The sequence below is a fragment of the Amblyomma maculatum genome, chromosome 9 (genome assembly GCF_055883805.1).
Source record: "Amblyomma maculatum isolate TAMU_Amacu chromosome 9, ASM5588380v1, whole genome shotgun sequence".
NCBI classification, from domain to species: domain Eukaryota; kingdom Metazoa; phylum Arthropoda; class Arachnida; order Ixodida; family Ixodidae; genus Amblyomma; species Amblyomma maculatum.
The window spans coordinates 42,382,293-42,398,754 of NC_139352.1; the positions used below are offsets into that span (position 1 = coordinate 42,382,293).

Sequence of the window (16,462 nt, forward strand, 5' to 3'; positions counted from 1 at the left end):
AGGCCAGAAGCTGCTGGGAACATATGGGTCCCGCAACTAGGGAACCACCCCATCTGGTACAAGCATGCACCACCGAATTATTTCGGGCACAATAAATGTTGATTCCTCCTCCTCATGCGTACGCTGCAAAATTAAAGTTCAGACACATACTCCTTGCGTGATTCCACACGTACTTTTGCTTAAGCATCAGTTACTGCATATACATTCCTAAAACTGCAATTTAGGCATGTGAAGTCCTTTTTGCTTGCCTTATTATAAGATGCTCGCAAGCACAGACTCCTGTGCATTTCAGCGGCGCAGTGAGCACTGCTGGACCCTTTGGGCAGAGTTTGGTGGCGAAGAGGTCATGTCCTGCTAACCGGCCTATCGCAAGGAGGCGCGGCCAGATCAAAACCTTTTGTTACCTTTAAAAATGGAGGAGCCTTAATAGAACGTAGACAAGTGATGCCATCTGGCATGACACTGCACTCAATTGGTGCCAGCACACGCATTAGAAACTCTTCCAGACTAACAACGTTCTGCTTTTGCAATGTTGTTACTGAAGGCAGTAAATAAAAAAAAAAGGTTTACAGTTAGTACTGCTTCCCTAGGTGATATCATAACGTAATACCTACAATACCAACACGAAAATTTTTGAACTCCTGACAATCCCTAGTGCATCTATGGAGATTGGTGCCTTGATGGACGTAATTATGACAGACAATGGGAGTTGAAAATGTAGCAATTAACTGCATTCGTGTATTAAAACAGTCAATCTCGCTTAGCTTTCATTTTATACAGTGACAATCTCCGTATGATGATGTTCATGAGATCGAATTACTGATGGAAATGGTCTGCGGTAGTTCCTTAAGGCCCACTCAATAATTTCAACGTTTTTCTTTTCTCTTGAAGGCTGAATCAATCCATGTCTATAGTATTACTAGAAATGAGGCTGCGTAGGATGCGGAAATCATGCAAATACTGCAGCTGTTCTATTATGTCAATTAGCGCCAAGAGCAGGTAGTTAAATTGGAAATGTTTCTTGCAAGTAAGACATAGACACATATCAAATCCCCAACTTTTTATTTGAACTCAGCACAATACCGCAACAATAAGTCTGGCACAGTTTTATTACGTTGGCCGTCTTTGCTTCCATGCAGGCCTTAAAACTTGAGTCGTGCAAATATTCGAAATTTAGAGTAGAAATTGAATATGTTTTTCTTCGATTCAATGTTCCAGAAACTGATATTCAGAGTTTTTATAACATTCGAACATTCCTGAATAGTACAACGAAAATGTTCTAATACACCACGGTCCTAGCACATTGCGGGCTTCACTGCAATGCTTGGCTGCACAGATTGTGCAGTGAAGCATCCTCAAAATATGCTGGGGCTATTCTGTGAATAGGGCCTTCCAGACGACAAAACGTTCTCACTTTTGATTTCATCTCAGATACGCACAATTGCAGTGCAGATGTTCATCAGATAAAGTTAGTGCGATGCAATGGTTTCTGGCAGTTTTATCAGCCCCATTTGATAAATTAAGCTCTCAGTTCATTTTAATATGGTCCCTTGAAGGCCAGATTAAACAGATCTTACTGCATTTAGCAGTGATATGACAGCACTATCTGGTTTCATATAGTTCCTTTCTGAAGAAGAAACCAGTATATGAAATTCTGTATCAAATTTATACTGGATTTCTCAGTAGGGTATACACTTCAGTGCAATTCCTAACTAAATTTCACTTGCAAATACAAACCTGGATATATTGAACTCACGGAATATCCCCTTGAAAATCCGATGTAAAAGTATAGGAAAACCGCATCATATATCGAACTCAATTTCACCGGTCGCTGATTTATTGAACTCCGCACCACGCACTGGAAAGTGTGCCTTCCTCAAAGATGATCGCATCACCTTCGGTCGTTTGCGGGGACAGTTCGGCGACGAGAGAACCGGTAGGAACAAGAGGGGAAAAACGTGATAGAGTGAAGCGCAAGGGTGTGCCCATTCTTTTGCCGAGCCATGGCCGGGCTAAAGGGGAGAGGCTCAGTGCACGTTTTTTACGGCCTGCGCGCCGAACGAGATAACAATAGGGTGCTTTCTCGACGGCTGGTTGCCACACTCGCTGAGTGGGGGCGCTTAGATGCAACTCAACCTAACTCCAGCAGACGCCTCGCCTCGCACGAACAGGGTTCTCCGCACGTGTTTTCGAAGCACCACGAACATTCACTGGACATCAGTGCACACACTCGCTGCTGCCACGTTCTGCCAAGTAGGTATAGTGGTTTTGGTGCTTAATTTGTAAGATTTCTTCAATCGATTGCTGATTGCGCTGTTAAACTTTTTCAGGGTGGTTCGTGTTAAATCGCTGCACGTGGACTGATCGGCATCCATATGGTGTACTGCTGCATACCCTTTTGCCGCTCGCGCTCTGGGAAATGCTTGGGTATGTCTTTTTGCCAGTTTCCGAGTAACGGAGTGTTGTGCGCCAAATGGCAAAAAAAAAAAAAACATCGCAAGAAAGGACTTATTTATCAACGATAAGTCGCCCTCTATGGTCGTGCGTAGCCAGCACTTTCTTTCGACAGACTACGCTCCAGAGAGCCGCATCAGGAAACTTTTGCCTGGCACTGTCCCCGCCATTTTCGAAGTCTATCCAACCTACCTGGTACCTCCCGTGAAAAAGCCTCGCAAAGAACCCGCTGCTCGTTCTGTTCCAGCTCCAAAACAAACCAAGCGAAAAGCTGAGCCACTTGAATCGCTGCCTGTAGAGTGCAATGTGTCGGACTGCCCCGATGAACACACTAAAAGCGTCAGTACGCAAACTACGAGCAATGATGGCCAGCGAGCAAGCCAATACTTCTCTCTGATCTCAAAGCGTCGCTCTCAAGTTGCATACCACCACTCCAAAAGCCAGAAGTTAGTGGAAAAACTCACGACGGAAGAACAACGCACTACATTCTATTACAAAAACATACATCATGCTTCAGTTGGGAGAATCGTGGCGGACGCACAGAATGGAGACAAAAAGGCCGTATTTCTGCTTCACCAAATAGAGCGATATGGAAAGCAACATCAGACATATCCTGAAGTGGTTATTCAAGAATGCATCATATGGCGATTTCTGTCACTGAAGGCTTATGATCATGCTCGAAGGTCAAGGCTGCTGAATTTTGCCAGCAAAATGCCTCCTTCAGAAATACATGGGCCCAAGTCCGACCACGTCAGAAATGGGTACTGCGATGCGAGCAAGACTGGTTCACGAGGTTTCACTTCTGAGCAACAGGCAGCATATGTCATCATTAATTATTGATGAAGTCAGCATAAAGCCGAAATGCATTTATGACCGCAAAAGAGATGCTGTGTTTGGTCTTAAGAACATGCCCGGCAGCAGCACGTCAAACACGCAGGGGATTCTAGTGAACAGGGTTCTGCGCTTTATTCTGTGCGGCACTAAGAGCCAATACAAGATACTCTGCTCTTATTATTTCACAAAGCAGTTAGGTGGAAAAGATCTTTTTTAGTGGACAAAAGAGGTGATTGCCGCTGTCGAGTCGTGTAGATTTACCATAGTTCGAATTGTGACCGATAACTACTCGGCGAACACCACAATGTTCAAGCACATGGGAAATGGCTGCTTGCGTACAGTTGTAACGCATTCGCATGACCCTGAGCGGGTTATCTTCCTTAGCTTTGACCCGTGTCATGTTATAAAAATGTCCAAAGTCAGTTCCTCGAAAGGCAGCTCATGGATGGCAGCGACGGTATAACTGGCACATACATTCAGAAGATCTACGAGTATCAAAAGCAGATGACTGAAACTCGCGCGAAACCTTACAAGGAAAAATGTGTATCCATCGAATCTCGAAAAGCAAAATGTGCTGCATGCTGTTCAAGTGTTTTCACTGCAGGTTTGTGCGGCGCTACAACACCTACAGGAGAACTACCATGGAGATAGGGCCTTGTATGATTTTAAAGAAGCGGGTGCCACCATTCGTTTCCTGAAGAACGTTGAAGAAATGATTTGATATACCCGACACTTCGTACACAGGAAGTGGCTATAAGGCGCCGATCTCCAGTATGGATGATCATCGTTTGTTCTGGCTACAAAACAAGTTCAGTATATACATAAGGCATGTACAGTCATGTTCAGTTGCCTCACAGTCATGTTCAGTCGCAACGGCGCACTAACAGAAGAGACATTTCAAGCCTTGCTACAACTCAGTCCACTGTGGAGACAACTGCAAAAAGGCGTCAGTTATGTGCTGACGAAACAATTTAACAGCGACCCAATTGAGGCACTTTTTGGAAGAATTTGACAGATGTGCGGCGGCAACGATCAACTGGATGTGAGGGCCGTTACGGCTGCCCTTGATCAGATTGTGAAGGCCAAGTCATTAACCCCGAGGGAAGCTGCGACGCCCGATATTGATGTTGAACGAGTGGCTGCAACACTGTCTAAAAAGTTGCACGACGAGCTGGAAGACCTGAGGAAATGTAAAGTGGCTACACCAAGGTCGGAAACTTACTCGGGCTTGTCATATGTTGGTGGCTACATTTCCAAGTTAATAACAGATTTTGGTTGCAGGTCCTGTGAAATGCTTGTCACAACATGCAACAAAGATGATCCTCTGTACGCACTGTTACAAGGCCAAGATAGGAGCGGGCTATGCTACCCAAGGCCAGAGTTCCTTGCTCTTTTTTGAACAAAGTAGTGACTTTTTTTGAGTGCGTGGCAAAAGACTTGCCACGAACGAATACGCTTGAAGTTCTTCAATTGCTCATGGAGCGTCGGTAGCCACGCAAAGCGATCAGCGGCTTTAAATGCCAAAAAATTCCCGAGAATACTTCTCATCAACCATGCAAACAAAATAACAAACACAGAAGATAAGCCTTCCAAATATGTGCACTAGCCCTCCAGGAAGTTAATCAGATTATGACCTTGACATATATGAGCTCAGGACCTTTGATGAAGACCAACTACAAGCTGCTTGTTTACACAGTCTTCAATGCCTCTTCTGAGTGACTATTTTTAATCGAAGTTTGTACCCAACTTTGCTGGAATCACGATGTTCGAAATGCTGCAGGTATGATTTAATAAACAGTATATTTAAGAGTAATTTGCATTATTTGCATCATAACCTTTACATTGAGTGTTTCTTTCAAATGTTCATGATTCGAAGCTTCTCAGCAATAATTTAATGCTGTTCCGACCATAAGCCAAGAATTCCCGAAGTGGGGAGGGAATCACCATTTTCAGGATGCCCATGGCAAAGGGAATGTAAATTGGTGTAAACAGAACCCCTATTGCCTGTTCTCCACGAACGGGGGAGGCGTCCGGTTCAGTCAACTGAACTGGCCAGGGTTGTGTTACAGTGCCACAAACTAGCGGCGGTGAAAGGTGGGAACTTGCCCCGAAGCGCAGGCCAGAAGAAAGAGCGCGTGCCTCTCTCCCCTTTAGCCCGGCCATGGCCAAGCTATCTCTCTCCTTCCTCTCCCGGCCTTCGTTCACAGTAGCATGTGCTATGCATGCGCCAAGCCAGCTCAGCCCATCTTCAGAAAGAACGTCGGACGCTTTCTCCAGCGTGTGTTGCGAGCCCTCTGTGCGCGGCGGCTGACGTGGCTATGGCGCCTGCAGACGTTAAGAAGTGGCAGATCTTTTTTTTTTTTTTGCGAGTCGTCCATTCTTATCGTTGTGCTGTATGCGCAGCGTAGCGTAAGATATGGCAGCGCCGGGCGTTAAGAAGCGGCAGTTATTTTTTTGGCGGGCCGGAGTCGTTTATTCTTGCATGTATGAATTAACGAAAGCGCGGTCAGCTGCGATCGTGACACCGGCTTTTAGCATTTTTCGCTTCAAACAGCATTTGCAGCTATCACGCTTTCCAATAATTTTGTGGCAGTGGACTACGCCTGCTTCAAGCGTGGCGGCGTGATAAATCGAACCAGGCTTGTGCAATCAAGCCATCACGGGCACTCTGCCAAGTTCGCTCCCCGCCACCGCAGCAGCTATCAAAAGATAAACACGTCACGTTATCGCTACGCAGCATCTTGGCACGCTGCCAAGAAATGAGCTGTGGATGACATGACCGAAACGGAGTGGCATGCGCCATCGACATGTAAGCCAAAACGTCGTGATTTCTGCCGCGGCGGCGACACAGAAACCTTATTTTGAGCTGCCGCGGTGGCTCGAGCGGCAAGAGGGACGCAGTTCCAACAAGTTGGAAATTTTTGCTCCGTCACTACCGCTCTTCGCTGAGATCGCTCAATCACTTACGTGTGAGCGAGCTGGCCTTAATTCATTTTTTTTCTTCAAATTCTCGGGTGCAAAAGTGGAGGGTGGGTTCATTATGTGATTGGGTTGATTACGTGACAAATACGGTATCGTTTTTTCGCATCGTAAGTGTCGTAAAAGCCGATTTCTGTATATTGAATTATCGATATATTGAACTACTTCGCGATCCCCTTCGAGTTCGATATATCCAGGTCTGACTGTACCATGTGAATTCAGAAGCAAACAATGAAAAACGTAAGCTTTCTTCTTTTCTGTTTTTCTATTGATCGGCCAATCACAATTCAATTCGGTTATTGAAGGCACTTTTTCCCTATATTCATATTCAATTCATATTCGAAAATTTCAATATTTGCACCCCTTGACTTGGAAAGATTTTCCTGCTGTACCCTTACCAGCACGACCACCAGATGAGATTCAGAGTCCAGACACCTTTGTCATCAATGCTTTTGTGCGGTATGGGTAAGCATGTGCCTCCTTGCGTTGCTCTGGTCTGAAAAGCAACGGGTGCAAAACGTACACTGGAATGGCTTCTCTCCGGTATGGACTCGGATGTGAGCTTCCATGCCAGTTCGCCGACCGAACATTTTTGGGCACACGGGACACCGGAACACCTTCCGACCAGCCGTGTGTCCGGCGAATGATGATTGCTGCTGCTGCTGTTGCTGCTGGCGCCAGCTTGCAGACCATGAAGAGCGTGACAGAACAGCGGTTCTCCTGACGCGATCAACCAGCTGGCGCTCCGTCACAGGCCAATCTTTGTTACCAGCAATTACTGTGTTTCCTGCCACAGAGTCGCCAACTACTGGCCACTCAGGTTGTAAGGAAGCTCCGGCGGGACCAGCATGTTGGCCCTGGACAGCGCTGACTGGTGCGATAGAGCTGTCTTGGAATGATGGCTCGGACAGCCCTTCCGTGACATATGCCATGTTGGAAGCCTGCGCCGATGCCTGCTCGTCTGCCAGCGTTAGGAACTGGAAACTGCCAGAATCATCCATTGGAAAGGTACCTGAAAAGTGGCAACATAACAATCCCGAGTTCGTGGGCCTGTTCTTATTTTCTGTACTGTGTCCTGTTTACATTTAACCATGAAATCTCACAACAAGGATCATAACGAGAAGCATGCCATGATCATGACACTCAAACTGAAATGCTGAAGAACCTTTATACCTTGGAAACGATTTCTAGCAGGCAACCACATATTGGAAAAGAAGATCGCTGTAAGAGCTCAAACATAATTTATTAGAAGGTGACTGTCTACAGAATGACGGTTTGTTGGCAAATTATTGTTACTTCCAAACACTGAAATGTACCATGAAGGCAAAATAATACGCCTCCAACACACTGGAAATGCCAAAAGATATCACATAGGTTTACATTGCACAAACAGCATGTGATGACTGAGCTGTTTTATTAAGACTAGAAGAATCCAGAAAACCTATGGAAATTTCATGTTGAAGAACAGGGCGCTAGCAGCCCTCAAGGCATTCCCTGATCTCTTGAATGGAAACCCCTCCTCTCCTGTGTTAAGAGAGAGAGAGCTGTATGTTCTAGTGCCTAAACCTTTCCTCTCTGTTGCCAGCTACAAGGCCAGTTGTGTGGCCTGCTTCAATTGCTCTCTGAGAAGGAGCATTACACAGGGGAATCATTGAACTGTAAGCTTCAGCACAAGCCATAAAATACAAAGCATAACAGCTGCTACTTATGATATCCATGCTGAAACACAGCCTATTGGTACAGAAGCATTTTTCTCATGCACCCTTAGCACTTTCCCATGCCACTTGCCTGCTCTTATATAGGCATGAGCATGTACGCTCTGCCAAAGCCACGCATGGAATGCCACAGCGAACGGTTAAGGTGAGAGCACCTAGGCAAGGAATGTCGTCAACCAAACAGCAGGCCTGTTTTATATTTCACAATGTGGTCCTACATCTGCGGTAGCCCAATCGGGTCACAGCACAACGGAGCCATTGCGACACCAGTCAGGCACTGTGCACAATGCAATGCTAGCTCAGGCATTTTTAAATTGCGCTTTATCACAGGCAGCAACAGTGTCAAAGGGAAGGCGATTTAAGTCTCGTAACATTCTGACAAAGGAAATAAAAAAGTTTGTTTCATACTGCTCTATGCCAACCTTCTATCAATGCAGTGGTAAGAGGCGCAGGGTTAGATCACTAGTGCTGCCAGGTACCGACTAGGAACACGATCGGTACAACTAGAGTTACTATGCAGGCTTTGCCAGAGTTGCACGAAGGGGCCGCATGAGCAACCAAGTTGTACAGTGAAGCCGTACACCATATTTGCAGGAGACCAGCGAGACTGGAAAGCAGTCGAGAAAAAATTACTTTTGGATGGCGTAACCAAAATATGTCACCGTCGCTACAGTTCACACACAGCACTGCACGCCATCCCCACGACGGATGATGCAGTGTAGTTTGAGTGCCAGCTGGGTTGGCTTCACGGTGATACACGGTTGCTTGGCAGCGAAAGAAATGGAATGCGTAACTCTGAGAAAGCCTATATAGTAACTCTAGGTACAACCACTCCCCTGGCCTGGCACTCGCTTAACTGGGCCGAAATGCTTGGGAAATCGGTCGTTGAGCTCTACCTTAAGTAAAAAAAATGAATACTCTGTGACCACACCTGCCTTGCAAGACAATAAATCCATCATTAGCCCTCAACCACTCCACAGGTGACCACCAATGGTTACCCAAACAATGAGGGGGACACCCTTAAGCATCGCCTTTAGGGGTATGATGTGATACATTAATGGCTCTCATTTGCAAGTCTTCTTGCAGATACTTCTTTGAGTACGACCTCCCAAATCTTTAACTGGCATGCGTGACGGGCGCATTTTTTATGATTCTGAGTGTTTGTGTTTGTTGCACCACATTTCTGAATATTATAGAGAAGCCAACCTGCAAAAAGTCCAAGTATAGGCAAGGGCTCACCAAGTCCTCGCTTAATCTCGACCTTTCGACAAATTTTATTTGCCCTAAGGCTGCAGGAGCACACAAAAGGTATCGCGCATGCCAGTTAAAGATTTGGGTGGCTGTAGATTCATTATGCTGCCTATTTATTCATTAGTTCATAAATATACATGCCTCTATCAACTCGCATACATTGGTTAGCATACAGTCATAAACTACCGAATTATGTGAAAGACCACCCGACGTAAATACCTTATAAAGCTCCACTTTAACCACGTGTGGCCAATGAGTACTAGGTCTTACTCCTCAGCCAAGGGTCCTGGATGATTTGATTCCCATCACAAATGAGGAGCTCATGTTGGCAGTGCATGCCATTTCATGTGGTCGCGTGATGTCACGCAACCCGCGCACCATGCCCGGCCATGCCAGCTGTCAGCTACAACCTGTCAGAGCCCACAATTTTTCACTCACAGAACCAGACTTTCTGTAGAACAGGGAACGCTATCACGTTAATGCATGGTTTGAATGGAACTGCCCCCAGCAACCGCCCAATCTAAGAATGACCCATAAATCTGTCCCTCGCCTAGGTCGTGGAATGCTGAGTTACCTTTCGGTGACTGTCGTCTGCAAGTCAAAACAATGGTCTACTGTTTTTATACACGGTATTGTAGTTATTTCATTAAACAATAACCCCATTTTAAGAACTGTTCCAAAAGCCTTCTTTGTGATATGCTAGTGAATTAGCACAGCAGTCATTACCACACCAATGACGACATCCTTCATATGCCTACACTTGAAATATCTGGGCAAAGGCATCGCATAGCAAAAATGCTTGCGCACCCTGGACCCCTTCCTGGAGGGCAAATTTGCATTTGTAACTGGCGACCACAAAAGTAGCATGCCCCTCAAAATAGGAGTATAAAATAGATATTGAAAAAACAAATTATTGCAGACACGTTAAAGAATCCCATGTGACTGAAATCACCCAGACACCTCTGATACGTCATTCCTTATAACCGTTTGGAATGTCAAGGGGGGACGGGTCTTAGAAACCGAAAAAGTGCCGAAAAATCGCTTTTTCGAAAACATTATTTTCGAAGCCTGCAGCCATTTCTGCACTTGTCTGCAAAATCTCACAGTTCTAAGTTCAGTATTTTGCCCGCAAGAACAATTTATATTGTCACTTTTGATCGAATTTCAGCTGAAATTGATGCCAAAATGGCAATTTTCCCGCGGCGCGCAGCTCCGGATCCATGCATGCTACTGAAGACATCTTGGTCTCGATTGAAAGAACAGCTTTACCTCCTTAAATTCCCACTACTGCCATTCTTGCCAGTTTACTGGCCAGAGAAAAAAAGAAGCACCAAAAAAACGTCTAAGCGAGCAATCCTATTTGTAACTCGGGGCACGTGACGTGAGGGCGCTGCCCGGTTGGCTTATTTGGCCTGCGTTGTCTGCATGACGCGCTGGGTCGCAGCCCAGCGCGAGAGGCAGCACCATTTTGTTCCCGTGCTGTGATCGAAGCAGTATGAGATGCGTCGACTACCCAAGAAACAAGTTTGGCAAGAAAGCGAATCGTTTGCTGATCGGACAACTTCACAACGAAGACATCACGGGACGCACAAGGTGACGAAATTGTGTATGTACGGTAACTGTGACGTTGAGCCCACCGCGCTAGGCCTAACGTTCCCAGCGGCCGAAAGTATCTCCGGCTGCAGCTGCGTATGCCACAACACGGCGTTTCTGCAACCCGGAGAAACTAAAGGGCGGCAAAATATGGCGGCGGACAAGATATATAACAGTAGCTTCAAATGCTGTAACAGACAGGAAGAATGAATTTCTCGCTGACAGTGCCGGCATCGCGACCTAACCACCCTGCAGAACTTCGTTCTCTGTTGTGAATTTCAATTTTTTGAACTAGGTATTTACTTGCGTCACTTTCGAACTGCAAACTGTGCTGTGGTGCTGCTCTAAAATTAATTGGAGATAAGTGGGAATACGACCTTGCATTGAAATCTCTCATGCACGATGTTATCAGTTTACCGCTCGTCAAGGGGCATTCATAACCAACCTTTTCGCTGTAAACGTTTTCGCGACGCGTGCGATGCAGGCTACTGCCAATCGTCGGCTATCATAACTATCATCTATTGTCATAATTGTCATTACCACTAAATGCAGTGTCATTGTCATCGCTACTATCCTCCTCATGGTAGACAAGGAGAATTATGACGTGCGGTTCAAGATCCCGGGTGTGGCGCAGTTGGTTAAAGTGCTCGGCTGGGGATCCAAGGGATGGACGTCTGATATCCAGGGCAGATTTTTGTTTTTCTGAGGACGTCATCACGACGTGGTTTGACTGACAGCTATAGTGTGACCGGACGAACGAATGCTGATGGTATGAGCCATTAAAGGCTTTCGCCCTAATACCAAACCAGGGAAGTATGACTGCCAAGACATTATGAGTGGTTGCAACGGTGGCACAGCTATCAGAAAAAGTGATTGCCTTCAAGAGAGAAGTTGCAGCAAAGGTGTGCACTGAATTGGGGCTTGGTCTTCATGTTTTGAATATAACAGTGAGACCGAAACCTCCCTTCAAGCATGATGTCAAACGACTGGAGCCATGGGCAGATTGATAATGTAGCTGTGCGTATGGTCGAGTAGCCTTTGATAGTGTTAAAAATCATGGCATTCGTTTAACCAATGGCCGTAGCTGCGTACACATACTTACCTTCTTTTTCTTAATGAAGCCGACATCTGTCCTTCACAAGTGCAGCACTTGAAGTGTCCTTCTGAGGAAGGCAAGAGCTTGCAATGCTCTACAACATAAGTGTTCAGGACAAGAAAAAAAAAAAAAAAAAAGCAGAGTTTTACCATAGTTAAGCTGAGTAGGACAAGCGAAAGCTTTTGCGCACAGACGCAAGCTCATGGAGACGATGGCACGGAGTGCAGAGCATGACAGCATGTTAAAGTTTAAAACGCAGGATGATCAGCTTTAGTGAAGCTATACGGTTCTGCACTCGCTTCCCACGAGAAATTCCTGGGGTTCGAATCCACTGCGCTTTCACAAGCGTTTTTTTTTTCCATAAGCTCAGGAGAGGCTTCAAAAAGGTTTTTGGTAGACTATGACATGTGTTAATTGGTGCCTTTGCACTAATAAGCACCAGTACAATCCACAACGTGTGTCATCGTGAAACTCAACTTCATGATGCTGCAACAACAGAATGAACGCATGAGACGAGCACATGGTTAGACTAAAATGCATTATGACGCTCACCAGGAAAATGATCGAAGTGCTCTTCTCCTGCAGCAGTGTCACCACCACTTTGTATGGATATTTCTGGCGCCTCAGGTTCTTGCTGTTTAATTGTTGGGGCTGGGAAAAAAAAAATTCTTGTTAAAACAATAAACTAGAATACTGAAACAAAAGCATTTCTACAAAGCAATTCAATCACATGACAAGGGCAAGCCATGCAGATAACGATGACACAGGTGCAATTCAAGCTAGTGTGAAAAATAAGAAAATATCAGCTTTGGGAAGAGCATTGTAGCGGGATGAAGCCTGTTAAAGCTACTTACCAAATAATAACCGTCTGTACTAACTGTCTATAACTGTTTATAAATAATAAGTCTATACTAGAACCTAATATTTTTCTGCGTCACATCTCGTGCTCATGGTCATCAGGTGTTTTTTCTTTGTTTTTGTTCTTTGTTTTTGCCTCGTGACCACCAAGTGTTTTCAGTGCATGAAAAACCTGCATACTGCCCTGGAATGAGTCAACTTGTCAGTAAAATATGACTACCTTTACAGCACTAGCAGATTTGCATCAGACCTCCCATTATAGTGCTCACTTCAGTGACCATCTGGACCACCTTAATGCAGGTGGCACAGTGTCAGGTGGGGCACTGTCACATGCCTTTTGTGGTGGAAAGTGAAGACTAAGTTTACCATAACAACATATACCATAACTCCTATACAGCCTTGCCTTTTTCATGAAAGGTTTCTCACATCTCTCACCGTAACACTTCATCAAGTGCTCAAGAAAACATCCATGTTGCATTTTTAGGTAAAGTAAAATAAGGAGCTTAAAAACAACGAAAACTGTACAAAGCAGTTTGCTGTTCTACCTTTCCTGTTGAGTTTGTATAGGGCCACTCAATTGAAAGAAGTTTACTATATTAACTAGCTCTCAATCATTAGGTTAAAATGCACTTCTCTTGGAGGAATGCCAGAAATTATGGAGAAAGAAAATGGTTTATTTAAGGGCTTGGTTACTCTTGGTGCAAAATTGTCCATCAGTCGGGTAAATAAACTCAGTTTCTCTAGGTGGTTTTCCCGAATTCCACTAAGCACAAAGATGCTTGCGTACCTCAGTCCTTCACATCTTTGCTTTACTCACCCTTATTTTCAATCGAATTGAGACCGAACTGCTAACAACTAACTACTTCACTACAAGCTGTGCATATATTGTACAAATTAGATCTGGGCATTTTTTGAGAAGCTACTCATTTGCACACTCAGTCCATGCATTCATATCAGGCAGGAAAGTATGGACTCAACAAGGTTTTTCAGCACAAGCCCGGAGGCTAAAAAAAAATAGGAACCACAGGTGTGGCGTGAGACTAGATATGGGTAAATGTGGCTCAGATGATGAAAAGAAGTTTCCAGCCCGTGATTTCAATAATAAAGGAAAACAGACCACTGCCAAACACAGATTTTTGGAACGGGCTGTATGAACAAAACGCCACTAAACATTTTTTTTTCCCCAAGAAGTTGATCGCAACAGAAAGAATGAAACCTAAAAATGCAAAGATTATTCCAGGTATAGGTTAGAATGAAACAACAGATAAACAGCAATGATCACACACACATCAACTCTAGCACTTGAGAGCTGCACCACAAAGATTAAGCAAGGAACAACGTGAAATGCATGATAAGCTATAAGGAAATGGATAGGTCAGCATAAGCGACTTGATCACGGGTTCCGGGAGCAGCATCGTTCATTCCCAATGTTGTCACTGCAGAACGCCTCAGAATTTCATCAATCGCCAGTCACTTCCTCCTGCACGAACACAAAGCACTGAAATAGATTTACAGCGATCAGGTTCGTACATTGAGGCAGACACGCAAGTGCAGGGGCTGGAGAACGCATTTACAACTTACAGAATACAATTAGGACATGGCAAGAAAACACATTTGCAGGAAAAGCATACTTCCAGGAACCTCTCAGCTGAGTTACGCAGCCAAAGAACACATACAGTGTTGAAAAAAAAAATAAGTAGCCTCTCGTTTATTTTTTAAGAAAGGCTTTAGGCTCCCATATCTGCAATATATTACCAAGTGAAAAATCACTGCACAGCTCACTTTACACATACGCCTTACAATCAACCATTATTTCACTCAATTAAATATCAATCAATTAGGCACCTGTCTCCTTTCCCTGTATGATATTTGCTGCTTCATAAAGATATTAACCACACGACATACTAACAGTTCCATTATCAAACTGTGGTCACACTGTTTTGCGCAACGTGACTTCTTTCAACTGTTGGAGATCATTATCATTTAAATTTTATTACACCCTTAAAGGCCCTCAGTGCAGAATTACATGAGGACAATGAGGTAACACATAAATATAAAATAAAAATTCATGGACAGACCAGATGTATGAAGCAGTCAAAAAGTTCAACAATGAAGTTACAGTTCAAATGATAGAGGCACTGTTATGAAGAGGAAGGAGGATCACGTTCGATGACACATTAGAGGAAGCTGGGAGTACTTTTGTACTGCAGCTGGTAAAAAAATATTTGCTAAAGGCGTTAGTATTTAAACACATTGTAAAGTTTCAACAGCTTGGTGGGCACTGACGAAATTGCATTTACCCTTTCATGTGATTCCATCTTCTTCAGGTTGCATCATGAGCTTACAAAACAACACTGAAAAAAACCAGAAAAAGAGGACGAACAAGCATCATTTATGAAAAAAAAAAAAAAGAGGGATGTACAGACATCCTTTAGAAATAAGGAACAGGTACAGGCGTCACTGACAATATTCTTAAGGGAGAATAGAACAGGTACTTTACGCTGCACGGTGCAAGCTTAGGCTCCTTCCTCTCAGAGATACGAGAAATGAAAGGAGGGTTGCATCAATGCAAGAAACCCTATACTAGTGCCCACAGAGTTTTACTGAGAAAAACCAGGAGACAAGGACAAAGTTTGTGTCAACCACCACAAATGGTCCATCCAAGCAATGGAGATAAAGAGGGGTAAGGGAGTGCCTCAGAACTGGTGGTACACCGGTGAGGAAACAGGGATGGTACCTGCCTCCGCAAAAGCGGTACTAGTACCAAGTCATCACTGGCCAGGGAGAGTTAGTGGAAACAGCAGGCACTCTAATAAAGGATATTGCAACCCAACATGACCAGATGGACATGCGAAGAGTCCGCCCATTTTAATGTGGAAAAAATGTCAAAGAAACGTGACGATGAAATGGCATTACAGCGTGGTAACTGCAATAATAAACAGAAAATCAAACAACTGCGGCAAGCTGAATCAGAAATGGTAGCAGCAAACTAGCCACAAGGCACAGCTTTGACTACATGGTGCTTGTAGATGGTTCCATGTAGATCTCAAAACAAAGGCAATGCCGAACGGAAGCTACTTTTGCAAAGCCAATCACTCTGCCTGCAGGACTGTCAAAATCATGTCAAAGGAGACCATGACTGCCGCTGCCAAACGGGCTCATGGGTGCATAAGAATAGCATTGCTTTTGCAAGCTACTGCCTCCCAGAATTCCTATTCTGAAGTCAACAAGACGAGACAGCCTACGTTCCCTAGGTGGCAATGAAGCCTTAGGGCAGTTTTCTTTTGTAAAAAAAAAATCAGTGTCATGTTTCACATTCTGACACAGCATTTCGATAGCATTCAGAAATATACTACACATGTGGTTTGTGACATAATGTTCTATTTTTATAACTTTTTGAGAATATGGCGAATGTCAACATGAAAGCTTTCAGAAGATTCATTCATGCGCATTTTTCAAGACGTTTCCAGAGGTCTATGTACCGTCTGTTGCAGAAGTTTGCAGCCCAACGCGCCGGGCCGAGGAGCAGTATCGCTCCCGAGAGGCGGCGCTGCGCCCGCCGGCACTGCCTGGTGACGCAGCTATAAAGAGAGAGGAGGCTTGTTCTCTTCCCCTCATCCTGCGGCTGAGAGCAAAGATGTGCGATATCAACCGCTGGATGAGGGGAAGAGAACAAGCCTCC

At 44.7% G+C, this 16,462-nt stretch overlaps 1 protein-coding gene across 1 annotated transcript; it reads right to left on the bottom strand.

The window, feature by feature from the left end:
• Window positions 1-1,052: 1,052 nt before the first annotated feature.
• Window positions 1,053-16,237, bottom strand: LOC146178930 (uncharacterized). Its single transcript, XM_084578662.1, has 2 exons — window positions 12,475-16,237; window positions 1,053-7,279 (listed from the first exon to the last, which is right to left on the bottom strand). The coding sequence occupies exon 2, from the start codon at window positions 7,266-7,268 to the stop codon at window positions 6,711-6,713; it is 558 nt and encodes a 185-aa protein (XP_084434788.1). The 5' UTR covers window positions 7,269-7,279; window positions 12,475-16,237; the 3' UTR covers window positions 1,053-6,710.
• Window positions 16,238-16,462: the final 225 nt, after the last annotated feature.

What these genes read in the sequence shown, in the direction of transcription:
- LOC146178930 (XM_084578662.1), bottom strand. Translation starts at nt 7,268, where the DNA reads ATGGATGATTCTGGCAGTTTCCAGTTCCTAACGCTGGCAGACGAGCAG.